The 12236-nt window shown below is 49.9% G+C and overlaps 1 protein-coding gene across 1 annotated transcript; it reads right to left on the bottom strand.

Annotated features, from left to right (window-relative positions):
- Nucleotides 1-10029: 10029 nt before the first annotated feature.
- On the bottom strand, nt 10030-11724 carry LOC126516916 (dnaJ homolog subfamily B member 6-B-like). The gene has a single exon (XM_050166999.3). The coding sequence runs from the start codon at nt 11593-11595 to the stop codon at nt 10378-10380; it is 1218 nt and encodes a 405-aa protein (XP_050022956.1). The 5' UTR covers nt 11596-11724; the 3' UTR covers nt 10030-10377.
- Between the last annotated feature and the right edge of the window lie 512 nt (nt 11725-12236).

Genomic DNA, 12236 nt, shown 5'->3' on the forward strand with positions numbered 1-12236 from the left:
GACATACTCAGGAATTCTGGGCATTGCACCTTCACCATCCTGTGGAACTTCACGGCAATGGACATGCGTAACTGGATGGGCAAAATTTTAGAACATTTTTTTAGAAACAATGACGCCCAACAACGCCTCAAGCAAACATGTCTCGCTGTATGTTGTGTACTACGCAGACAAATAGCAGTAGTGCATGCAAGGTAACATTTTGCCATCAACTTACTACTCTCGTATTGCACTATAAGCTGAAGAAATCATGCAGTCGCAGTCAGCATTACCGCTAATTAACGTCAATCAAAACAAACAACACAGAAAACTTCTCTTACATCGATTTGCACAGTGCGTGGGATCCGCATAATTTTTTACACTATGAATTTATATGCTTAAGAATGGCGCTCAATAATGCAATATTTTTATTCGCAGTGAGCAAAAGCGGCTGTCGTGTCCCCGGAAGAATTGATTTAAATGGCTTCAATCCCATGGCCATTATATCATTACCAACTTCTTTTATATCGTAGTGGTCAAAATGGGATACAAGTGACAGTGAAATCAGGAGGTTGATGAATGGCAAGAAAGAAGAAGCTTGCACAATACCTCAGGAAAATAAGAGGACTTTTTGAGCAGCGTGGTCAAGGGGCCGTGCTATGTTTTCAGCGTCTATCAAAATTTCCACAAAATATGAACAGAGGCCGACAAAAATGCGGGCATTTTGCGAAAGGTGAAACCGCTGGAAATTCAGGGCCGCATTAGCTTAAATATAAAAGATGACCTTAAAAAAAACATAACGTTGACAGGGTGGCCAAATTTTGGCATGAATTGGCTGTTGAAGCAGTTCAGTTGGAAACCCGATGGTGCGAAATAAGGTGAGAATGTCGGCAACTGTTGAAGCGAGGTCAAGTAGCTCCTGTGGCCTGCGCCAGCGTCCGGCAGCTGTCAGGCGACTCACCTATAAGCGAGATGCCTGGCCGTCAGTTGTTACAAGGGGATTCGGGTCTTAAATATTGGACGCCGACTCCATCACATACATTGTATATTGTACATTGTACAAATGCATTGTACTCTACGGTGTGATTCTTCAACGGCTGCTACCGATTCACGGGTAATGAGGATGGGAACAAATTGTCTCAGCTGCCGACTGTCGCCTTACTTAAACTGCCAACATTCCTTACCCGCCGTAGTTGCTTAGTTTCCATTGGGTTCGACTGCTAATCCCGAGGTCGCGGGATCGAATCCCAGCCACGGCAGCCGTAATTCCATGGGTGTGAAATGCGAAAACACCTGTGTAATTAGGGTTAGGCGCACGTTAAAGAACCTCAAGTGGTCCAGATTATTCGGGAATCCCCCACTACGGGGTGCCTGATAATGAGTGCGTGGCGTTTTGCGCGTAAAGCTCCATAATTTATTATGTAACCTCCGTTAAGGATGTCCCTGACAGTCGCACAACTCTTGAATACAAATAATTGTCAGGGGTTGTGCGCGAGGTCTTTGATTATGTGGGTAACCTTTATGGCGTTGGGGACCTGCTAGTCTACATTGCGGCTATATTATAAAGGCGGAACGGCTACATGGTAGACAATATGGAGAACATAGAAATCCCACATATACTACTGCACAATAATTTTAAATAGCGGTCTTCCTTCGCACACGTGGATAACCGTGACAGGAGACTACTTTGGGAACTGCAAGTACTATATATGTCACACCCAAAGCTGTACCTGGCCCGATGGCCAGTAAATGTGACACAATATTGCGAGCAGCTTCAGCCAGAGCCTGCTATATCGGACCATGAGACAGGGACAGTTTGCACAATTCTTGTGTCGTGACTCAAGGTGCAAAACCAACATATCCATCTATATATATCTTAATAGTTAAGCGCATCTAGATTTGCAGCTGCTGCGGTAGCCCATGAGCGGCTATAGCAAAGTCGCTAGGGAAATAATTGTGGTTATTCGTATAAGGGCACATTGCACTAGCGGGTTAAAAAGGACACTGACAAGAACATGAAAAAAGACACACCGAACGCTAGACAGACCGAACTAGCGTTCGGTGTGTCTTTTTTCATGTTCCTGTCAGTGTCCTTTTTTACGCGCTAGTGCAATGTCCCCTTATACGAATAACCACCAACTAGCCCAGCTTTCTGCCTTAAAGAAATAATTGTGGGCACCTTAACGAAATCGATAGGTCAAAAAGCAAAAGCCGTCCGCAACGGCGTCTCTCGTAGACGCTATCCGATGTTCGGACGTTAAGAATGCGTGCCTACCCGCCGTGGTTGCTTAGTGGCTATGGTGTTGGGCTGCTAAGCACGAGGTCGCGGCATCGAATCCCGACCATGGTGGCCGCATATTGATGGGGACAAAATGCGAAAACACCCGTGTACTTAGATTTAGGTGCACGTTAAAGAACATCAGGTAGTCCAAATTTCCGGAGTCCCCCACTACGGCGTGCCTCATAATCAGAAAGTCGTTTCCGCATGTAAAACAACATAATTTAAAAAAGAATGTGCGCCGACTGAAGCAAGGCTGCCATGGAGCACTTCTGACGGTTACCCTAGCTTGTTGACCCAGTAGCATCAAAAAGAAAAAAGGAACCCTATCAAAAGCCCAGAATCAATCATCGCTCGTCGCGACTAAACGCTTTTAGGATGATAAGTAATTTCCAGGCGACGAACGGCTACGCTTTATCGAGAACATTGATAACATCGGCGGGTTAAGCATTATGGCGAAGTTTAATGTGCAGAGATAGCTTTTAATTATTTTATTTTTGCTTTGTCGACGTCATCACCGCGTCACCACGGGAAATTTGAAAAGTTTAAGGTCAGTACGCCACGTGGGGGCACTCACGCGAAGTAAACCCTCGTGCCCAGAAAAGCTGGACACGCGAAAGGCTACAAATCCAGAGGGTCGATTACTATTGCTCTTAGGGGCCACACGGTCCTAGAGGTGCCCACTATACGAGTCCTGGGTTTGTGGCTTCAGAGCGACGGGAGAGCAAACAGACAGACAGAAAAAGAACTTTATTAATGGCCCTGAGGAACCGGCGTTAGGGTACCTCCCTTTTCAGGGAGTTCCCGTAGCCGTCGCGGGCCGCACTCACGTCGGGGTCGGAAGATCGTGGTCCTCCGCCCTGTCGCAGGCCCACTGGACAGCCCGTAGTTGCTCTGAGAGGTCGCCACTCTTAAGGGCTGCTTCCCAGTCGATTAGAGTGCTTAGCGATGAGCTGCGTAACGCAGGGCATTGCCAGTGCATATGGGATAAAGAGCAGTACGCCTCCCCACAGTCTGGACAGTGGGGTTCTACATTAGGCGCGAAGTGACTGAATCGGCCCCTGGAAGGAAATGACCCCGTTTGAAGCATGCGAAACGCCGACGATTGTGGTCTATTAAGTTTAGGGTGTGGTAGCGGAAAGGCCCGCCGAGCAAGTTGATAATGTGCCAAGATTTCATGGAAGGTGAGAAGCGAATCCCTGTACAGTCCTAAGTCGCCGCCCGTGAGTCCACCTGAACCGCCGCGGTGTGTAAGACCTCGCGCACAGTCATGGACCAACTCATTGGCGTTAACAACCTCAGAGTGCACATTGATTCCCATATGGGCCGGGAACCATTTGATGCTATGAAAACCAGCAGCCCCCTCGCTGCCGAGGATGGCCGCCGCTTCCTTTGAGATCGAGCCGGAGGCGAAAGGTCGGGCTGCAGATCTGGAGTCTGTAAAGATATAGGGACGTAGAGGGTCCCTCAGTGCTATAGCTATAGCAACCTGCTCAGCTACTATTGCAGAAACCTTCCGCATGGATGCTGAGTTAACGAGAGTGCCGTTGGAGTCAACCGAAACTACGGCATAGTGATCGGAGCGCTCGTACTGGGCGGCGTCAACGAAACATGCCAGATTCGGAGTGGTCGCAGCCGCTTTTAACACGGAACGAGCCCTGGCTACCCGGCGCCCTACATTGTATTGAGGGTGGACGTTACGTGGCATGGGATCTACCTTGAACGTATATCGGACCTTGGGTGATAGGGTCCCCTTGCGTTCCGTGATTTCCTGGTGACCGCATCCAACGGATTCGAGGATGCGTCTCCCCGCTCGCGATGATGAGAGTCGTATTATTTGGGCCACTCGTTGGGCCTCGATAACCTCTGATAGGGTGTTGTGTATGCCTAGTTGCATGAGACCCGCGGTGCTGGTAGTGAGTGGTAAACCCAGCACGCGCTTGATGCTTTTGCGCATGGGGGCGTCGATTTTGGCCTCATCCCGTTTAGACCAGCGCAACGTGGAGGCCACATAGTTAACGTGGCTCATCAGAAACGCGTGGTAGAATCTGAGTAGATTGCTCTCGCTTAAACCCCATCTGCGGTTCGAGACCCTGAGGATAAGCCGAAGCATATTCTCCGTCTTGGAAGTAATGCGGGCTATAGTCTGTGAGTCGCCCCTGCGAGATTCCAGCAAGAGTCCGAGGACCCTGATGGTATCCACTCTGTGGATTTGTTGTCCGTCCCTCGTGTAGAGGGCTATGGGAACTTGATCTAAGGGTGTGGAGCACCTAACCCCCCGTCGGGTGGGCCTATACAATAGAAGTTCGGACTTGGTTGGTGACAGACTCAGGCCCGTGTCTAGTAGGAACTGTTCTGTGATGTCCTTGAACCTCTGAACTGTTCTTGGAGCGCACTTTCAACTGCAGCGTCAGACCCTCCCAAGCACCACACGGTAATATCATCCGCGTAGAGGGCGTGACCCGTTCCTCTTACTGTGGCCAATCTGTCCGAGAGGCCCTTCATGGCGACGTTAAACAGTAGGGGAGAGATGACCGCCCCTTGCGGGGTGCCTCTCGCTCCCAATGTAAATTTCTTCGATTTGATTTGCCCTATTTTGACAGTGACCTTGCGATCCCTGAGGAAGGAGCTAACGCAAGCATGGAATCGTGGCCCCACGCCCAAATCCGAGGTGGCGTGTAGCACGAACAGGTGCGAGATGTTATCAAAAGCCTTGGACAAGTCTAGAGCAAGGATGCCCCGAGTGTCTCTAGTGTCGACATCAATGCTTTGCCTCTTTATAAGTAACATGATGCACAGACGCTCAAAACCCTGAAATCCACAACCCACAACATAGCACAAGTGATACGTCGAGTGACGTATCGAAAGGTGGGCATTGGAGAAAACGATACCCTGAGGCTCGTAGAGTCCTTAGTAATTAGTAGAATCACGTATGGCTTACCTTACCATATCCTGAACAGGGAAGAGGAAAGGCAGGCCAACAAGATAATTCGAACCGCTTTCAAGGCGGCTCTGGACCTGCCTAAATGTACCTCCACGGAGCGCATGTTAGCTTTGGGAGTACATAATACCTTCGATGAACTCAGGCAGGCCACTCTGATGCGACAGAAGGAGCGCCTCAGCTTCACAAAAACTGGTAGGGCGATATTGACTCCATTCAATATCCCAGCATACCCCATTTATCTCACCGAACAGGCCGTACCTCTCCCTCCTTCGGTGACATCCAAAAGTACAGTAGCTACAATGCCGAAGAACATGCATGCCGAGTACAACAAGGAAAGGCGCAAAGCACGTGCACAACATATTCAATCGATATACACGGACAACCCTAGACACTATACGTACTGCACGGACGCCGCTGCGTATGCAGAGGCGACCGGGCCGTGTTACCAAAGGAGGTACGCCCTAGCAGTCGTGAACGGGATCTGCCAGCACCAAATAACCGCCTCGGCAACGCGAGATCCCTCACCTCGGCTGAAATGTTAGCAGTAGCCATCGCCCTCGCTCACGCAGAGCGTTCGCAAAGGGACTCGGTATCCCCCTCAACCCATCAATATAAATCCCAAAGACGTACTTGCTCATCAGCGCGGAGACCGCAGAGAATGACCGCCGCCTCACCCACAAACGTGGACGAGGCCACTGACTGGCGCAAAATACAGACTAGGGTATTCCCTCATCTGAAATTGCTAAAATGTATCCCACTTGCTATAGGGCCAACTGACCTTGGTGCGGTGGTATACCTGGGAGTGCACTAAGCGCTCTCATAGGCCAAATAGCAATAGCACTAGGAGCAGTAGGAGGCACAGCTCGCCCATTCCAACTTGGTAGGACAAAAGTCCTTAATTGACCAGGTCAGGCAGGCGGCAGAGGCCAGTGGAGCCCTGGTCTGGGGGGCTCCGACTCCCGCCTCCTTAAAATGTTTTTCCTGTCAAATAAAGATTATATATATATATATATATATATATATATATATATATATATATATATATATATATATATATACACAGACACGGCCGGATTGTTTTAGTTAAGTAGCTGTCGAGGAGGAGAAGGAAGATGGTGCGAATGTCGGGTGGATCTCGCCCGTAGCTTCTGGCGTATAAGCTGCTGAATGTCGTAAATTATGGGAGATATAAAAGCCCGTTATCATGAAAAGCCGCTGAAATTCTCAGCGGTGCTTGCACCTTACCCGGTGCAGGCCAGGATTGCACGTTCGGCACGACCGCAAAAATCTCCTGCCGCAGTTGGGATGCCGCGATATTTTCCCCGCGTTCCGTCCGTAATCTGAGGCGATAATTTACCGTCGCGCCTTTGGATTCGGAGCAGCAATCTCTATTTCCCCTCAGCGAACGCCGCCGTCGCAAGCACGTCGCGAGCTTTAGCGATGCCTCGTGGAATTTCCTTCGCACAATTCGGAATGCGGAACAAACTGCCAAACAATCGGGGAAAAAAAGATCTGGGAAACCTTAACCGATCGCGGCTCGACTGGCAGGCTGCTGCATTCCTGGCACGTCCCTGAGGCGCGGTTCTGTATGAGCTCTAGGTTTGGCAGTAATCCGGTGTCTCAACCGAGCAGTCGCTTAAGCATTCTGCGTAGAGAGAGAGCGAAGCTTGGGCGTCGGCACCCCACAGGCCCCCCGTCGGATGTCGACAAAAACCTAATCAAGGGTCCATCTGCGACTGCAGGAGCGGGCGAACGCAGAGCGAGGGGGAACCTTCTCGTTCGTTTTCTCTCGGCAAACAATCGGTCATTCGTGGCGCCGTACACAACGGTCGCAGGGAGCGAGCGGAGAGCAAACTGAGACGGCGACCGAAGCGCGCGCCACGGAGGCAACGCAAGCAGGCCAAGAGCGATCGCGGGAAGCGGAAACAATTCCTCCCTCCTCGTCGCGCTGCTCGCAACAAATGAACGCGGAGAAGAAAAACGGTAAAGTAACGAAACCGAAAGGAACCTTGGTCTTCCGACGAAGACGGTGTTTAACGCTGGCTGCGCGGAAATTACGAGGCCCGGAAGCTTGTTTAGTTGCTGCTAGGTTACTGCTTCCTCGGTGGCCTCACTACACTTAGTGGCTTGGCGGTCGACGAGCAGCTTCGTCTTAGTGACCTCTCGGCATTCGAAACAGCGGTGTGTTGGCTGTGTGTGTGCGTGTCTGTCAATGTATGTATGTATGTATGCATGTATGTATGTATGTATGTATGTATGTATGTATGTATGTATGTATGTATGTATGTATGTATGTATGTATGTATGTATGCGTGTGTGTGTGCGTGTGCAAAGCACCAACGTGTCTTTGAAGAGAGTTTGTGCGTTCATTCACGAATTTGCGATACGGTTGAGCTTTCATCAAGAAAAATAACGTGAACGTAGCTTGGCACTCTGTATTATTCGGTTTCTGGAAACAGTTCTTGACGATATCGTTTGTGCCTAAATAACATTCTCTGTCCAGCACGTGCGAGATCGCGCGAAAGACGAAGACCCGACTTAGTGTGTCAGTGGCTATGGTGGTCCACTGCGATGCACTAAGTCACGTGCGCTCAACAACCGGTTGTGAATTTAATTTTTTTTTAAAGCGAACCTTCCTTTGCCTACTTTGCTTGTTTTGGCGTTGCGGCTGGAGGCTGCTTGCTGCCTTTGTCGGAATCTCGGCGGATATATTTGTGGATATATATAGAAAGCACGGTTGCCCAACAGAGGGCATGGTTCAAACCGGTACCAGATCTAGTGCTAACGAGGCGGCCCGTGTCAGCAGGTGATGTACGTAAGCGTGGACATGAGCTACAACACAAACACGGCGTCGTCGTCATGTCACCGTCGTTGTCCTTCCGTTGTTGTCATTTCATCGCCTTCAATCCGGTGTGATCATTACTTCATTATCATGCCGTAGTCATCGTTCCACCTTTTTTATTCTCTCGTCGTCCCTGCGCTCTCATTTTGCCGTCATCACGCCGCCGTTGCCACGCAGTCATCGTCATTTCGGCGTCGTCATTCTATCGTCATCATACTGTCCTCATAACACAACCGCAACATGCTGTCCCGTGTACATCGGGATCGTGCCGGCATTGTTATGCCATCTCCGTCAGTGCATTATCGTGGTACTGTTGTCGTCATTAATTAGTGGTCTTAACATCGCCGTGATGCCGTCATGATTGTTCCATCCACGTCATTCCAACTTTGTCATCCAATCGTCGCCACGCAATCGTCGTCATGCAGTCTTCGTTATCGCATGGTCGTCTTGCCGTTGTCGTCATAGCCGTGGAAATCTTATTATCGTCCTGCCGCCGTTGTCATACCATCGCCATCAATTTAGAACTGTCATGTCACAGTCGTCATGCTGCCGTTGTCATACCGCTTTCGTCGTTCCATTGCCGTCATTGCGTATTCACCATACTGTCGTTGTAACGCATTCGTGGTTATATCGTCGCCGTGATGCGGTTGTCTTCGTTCCGCCATTTTAATTGCAGCAAGGCCTCCGATGGTTATCTTGCCGTGGTCGTCAAGCCATTATTGTCACACAGTTGTCGCCATTTTATTATCATCACGCTATCGACGTCACACCATCGCCATCCTTCCAGGATTGTCATCACACTGTCATCATGTCATTGTCATCGCACCGTTATCGTCGTTCCATCGTCACAAATCATTCTTTGTCATTCCATTGTCATCGTACCGTCACGATTGTTCAATTGTCGTTATTCTATCGTAGTCTATCCAGTATCATGCTACCGTCGTCATGCCATGGTCATAGTATAGTCGTCGCTATGCCATCGTTCTCGTTTAATCGTCGGCATTCCATCAACAGCAGTATTTATCTCGAACGAGTGCAGGCTACGTCCTAAAAATCTAGAACGCCATTACACAGCTTCTGTTTCTGCCATAAAAACATGAAAGGGCTTTCCACACCTATGTAAGTGCCAGCCATGTCAGTTTTCCGGAAACCACTGTCATTTGTTTGCTATAAACCGTATCTGATACAGGAAAACAAAAAATCATTCTTTAACTGGATTCATAATACGCGCTACTGGAGTACCAGAAATGCCTGTCTTATTGTGAGTATTGTTAAGTCTCAAGAGATGCGAAAATGAACTACAAATTTCAAGTTCACGCGCTAGTTTCTTTGAGGTCATAAGATTTGGACAAGGTCTGCTCCGCGTCTAGTAAATAGTTTATCGATTAACAATGATGCACCTTATCTGAATGAACAAAAGACTTCATCTAACAAGCTTTGATAACTTTTTTTAATAGTGGCTGGTATATGCGAAAATACGATATCCACGACGTCCTACTAACTTACCGATGTTGCAGTTAGGGTACGGAGTATAAAAGCTAAAGCTTTGCCCTTTCTTTACTGAGCTAATAACTGAACTACATTCACCAACTAAAAAATGCAAAGCGAGCTGTATGTAAAAAAATACCTCAAAGGAGTAAAAACTTTTCAGTGTTCTTCTAAGAAAGAGCCGCCAGATAAATGTGGAGGTATCGCTTTCTTGCCGATGGCGTGCTGAAATGCGTTGCGAAATTGCTTGCATATGTAGACGTACACTTTGCTGTCCTATCACTATATATTCATTTTACAAAAGCGTACTTATTTGTAATATAGATGGACTCAAACTTTTTGATTTGGGCACATTCACCAAAATTCAAAAATCGAAAGTTATTTAAACTGCGTTGATCAGATCTCTCACCATTGGAGCTTCATGTTCATGTTGGGCTCACCTTTCAATGGAGCCCTGCCGGAAAAACAAAACATATGGTATGCTGCAGGACATAGCTTTACAGCACCTGTTCGTACAACAAAGGTAACTGTAGCAGCGTAAATGGGTACGCGTCTGGCGGATATGTGCATGATAATATCAGGCAGAGAATGTGCCATTACGTCATAGCTATACCGACGCTTAATGCCCATAAGCAACTGTTATGTCCATTTGTATTACACAACGAGAGAAATAACGAAGTGTGGCATGGATGCGTGTACCGTGCATTGGGTGCACGTTAAAGAATCCCAGCTGATTAAATAATAATAATACAGCAACCAAGGCTCGTCCTTTTTTTTTCTTTTTTATTCAATGTGTTAGCGACATACTTTGCCCGAGAAATTTTTCCGCGACAAATGCGACGAGCTTTTTCACTTGGTTTTCGACGGCTTGCGCTTGAGGGCCGGCTGAGGAGCAGCATTCTGTTGCGTTGCTATCGGCGGCGGTTGACTCGGCGACGGCTGTGGATTAGTGGTGCCGGCGGTTGCGCTGTTCAATGAAGCCGTCTCGCTGCCTTCTCTGCGGGGCACCTTCAAGGCGCACTTGGATGCGTTCCGGCTGCGGCTTTTGTGTGCCTTACTTGTCTGGCGCAACGGAGGTCCCTTGTGCGCGTGCACGGGCCTAAATTTGGGACTCACCTCACCCACGCCGCCGGCTGAACTCGCGCACCTGCTCTTGCTCCGACGGGCGCCGGGGCCTTCGGCCGAGTGCGGCGTGGACAGGCCGTCGCTGACCTTGCGCCCGCTTTGGCCCGCTTGCAGCGAGTCGTCCTTGCCGTTGTCTTCCGCGGGCTTGGGCACCTCCTGCGGCACGTCGTTAACTGTGCGCGACACCAAGCGGCCGTCCTCGAAGCACAGCACCGTTCTGACGCCGTCCTGAACGATGGTGCGCGTCTCACAGCGCTTGCCATTCAAGTAGCGCACCGAGCTCATCTGCTCTGTCGGCATACCTGTGAAGCCGCCAGGCGCCGTGAACCCGAGTCCGCACGGTCCACTGGGCACCGTGCCGCAGCCGCCGAAGAGCATGTCGTCGAGGTCGAAGAAGAAACCACCGGGGCGAAGGATTCTACTGGAATCCACGCCACCCTGCTGCTGCTGGCGGAAAGGTGCCGAAAAGGAGCTCCCCGTCAGCAGCGAGCCCGTTCCAGGACCGCTGGCCCCCGCAGGACGCGGAGGAGACTGGCGCGGAGTCTGGTGCGCCTGCGCGCTGGTGCTACCGTGACGGACTGCGCGCAACAGCTCCTCGAACGGGTCTGCCGTACCGAAGAACTCGCGGAACAGTTCCTCGGGGTCTCGGAAGGCGGCGGCGAACAAGCCGCCACAGGTGTTGCGGCTGCCGCCGTTGCTCTGTTGGCTCGTGTCGTAGCCGCTGGGGCCGTACAAGTCGTATTGACGCCGCTTAGTCTCGTCCGAGAGTACCTCGTACGCTTCGGCGATGGCCTTGAAGTGGCGCTCGGCCTCTTCCTTGTTGGTGGGGTTCTTGTCCGGGTGCCACTTGAGAGCCAGCCGCCGGTAGGCGCGTCGAATGTCGTCCTGCGTCGCATCTCGCGGCACCTCGAGCACGCGGTAGTACTCGTCGGAGCCGCTCATGGCTGCCTGCTGGGCTCTCTAGCCACCATGGAGGCGGGTCCGGCGAGTCGGGCGAGCCGGCAACATGCAGGCCCGCTCTTGGGGACTTTGGATTTTGTGGCGCGATGGCCGCTACCAGGCGAGGGCCTTTTCTTTCTCGTCGTCTACTTAAATGACGGGGCATACGCGATGGTGGGAAAGACCCACTGTATCGGATTGTCTGACTGACAGAGAAATGAATACTCTGTTTATTACACTGGATTTATGAGGCGGTATGAGGTTAATGAGTCATGCATGAGGTTCATGAGTGGGAGCTGATTGAGAATAAAAATAATGAGATGCACTGCTTTTGTAAGTGGATGCTGTCATGGCCCATTTTGTGGGACAAAATTCCTTGTATGCAAAAATGTACAAATCATGGCGGGAGTGCAAAGTAGGCAAGAAAAATGAACGAATAAAAACGCAGCAATATCGTGTGCGATGCTCTGACCCTTACTGAAAACGTCCTAAATGACATATTATTTGTCATCACCATATTCGTCAGTACAAGTCCTTACTCTTGCGCTAAGGTCAATACCGTAAAAATAACAACAAAAAACGTAAGAAGCAGCAGCTCTCGACAGGAGCTTTTTTATGGTGGCTTCTTCTCTTTCTCTTCTTCT

Source organism: Dermacentor andersoni, chromosome 1 (assembly GCF_023375885.2).
Source record: "Dermacentor andersoni chromosome 1, qqDerAnde1_hic_scaffold, whole genome shotgun sequence".
In the NCBI taxonomy this organism is placed as follows: Eukaryota; Metazoa; Arthropoda; class Arachnida; order Ixodida; family Ixodidae; genus Dermacentor; species Dermacentor andersoni.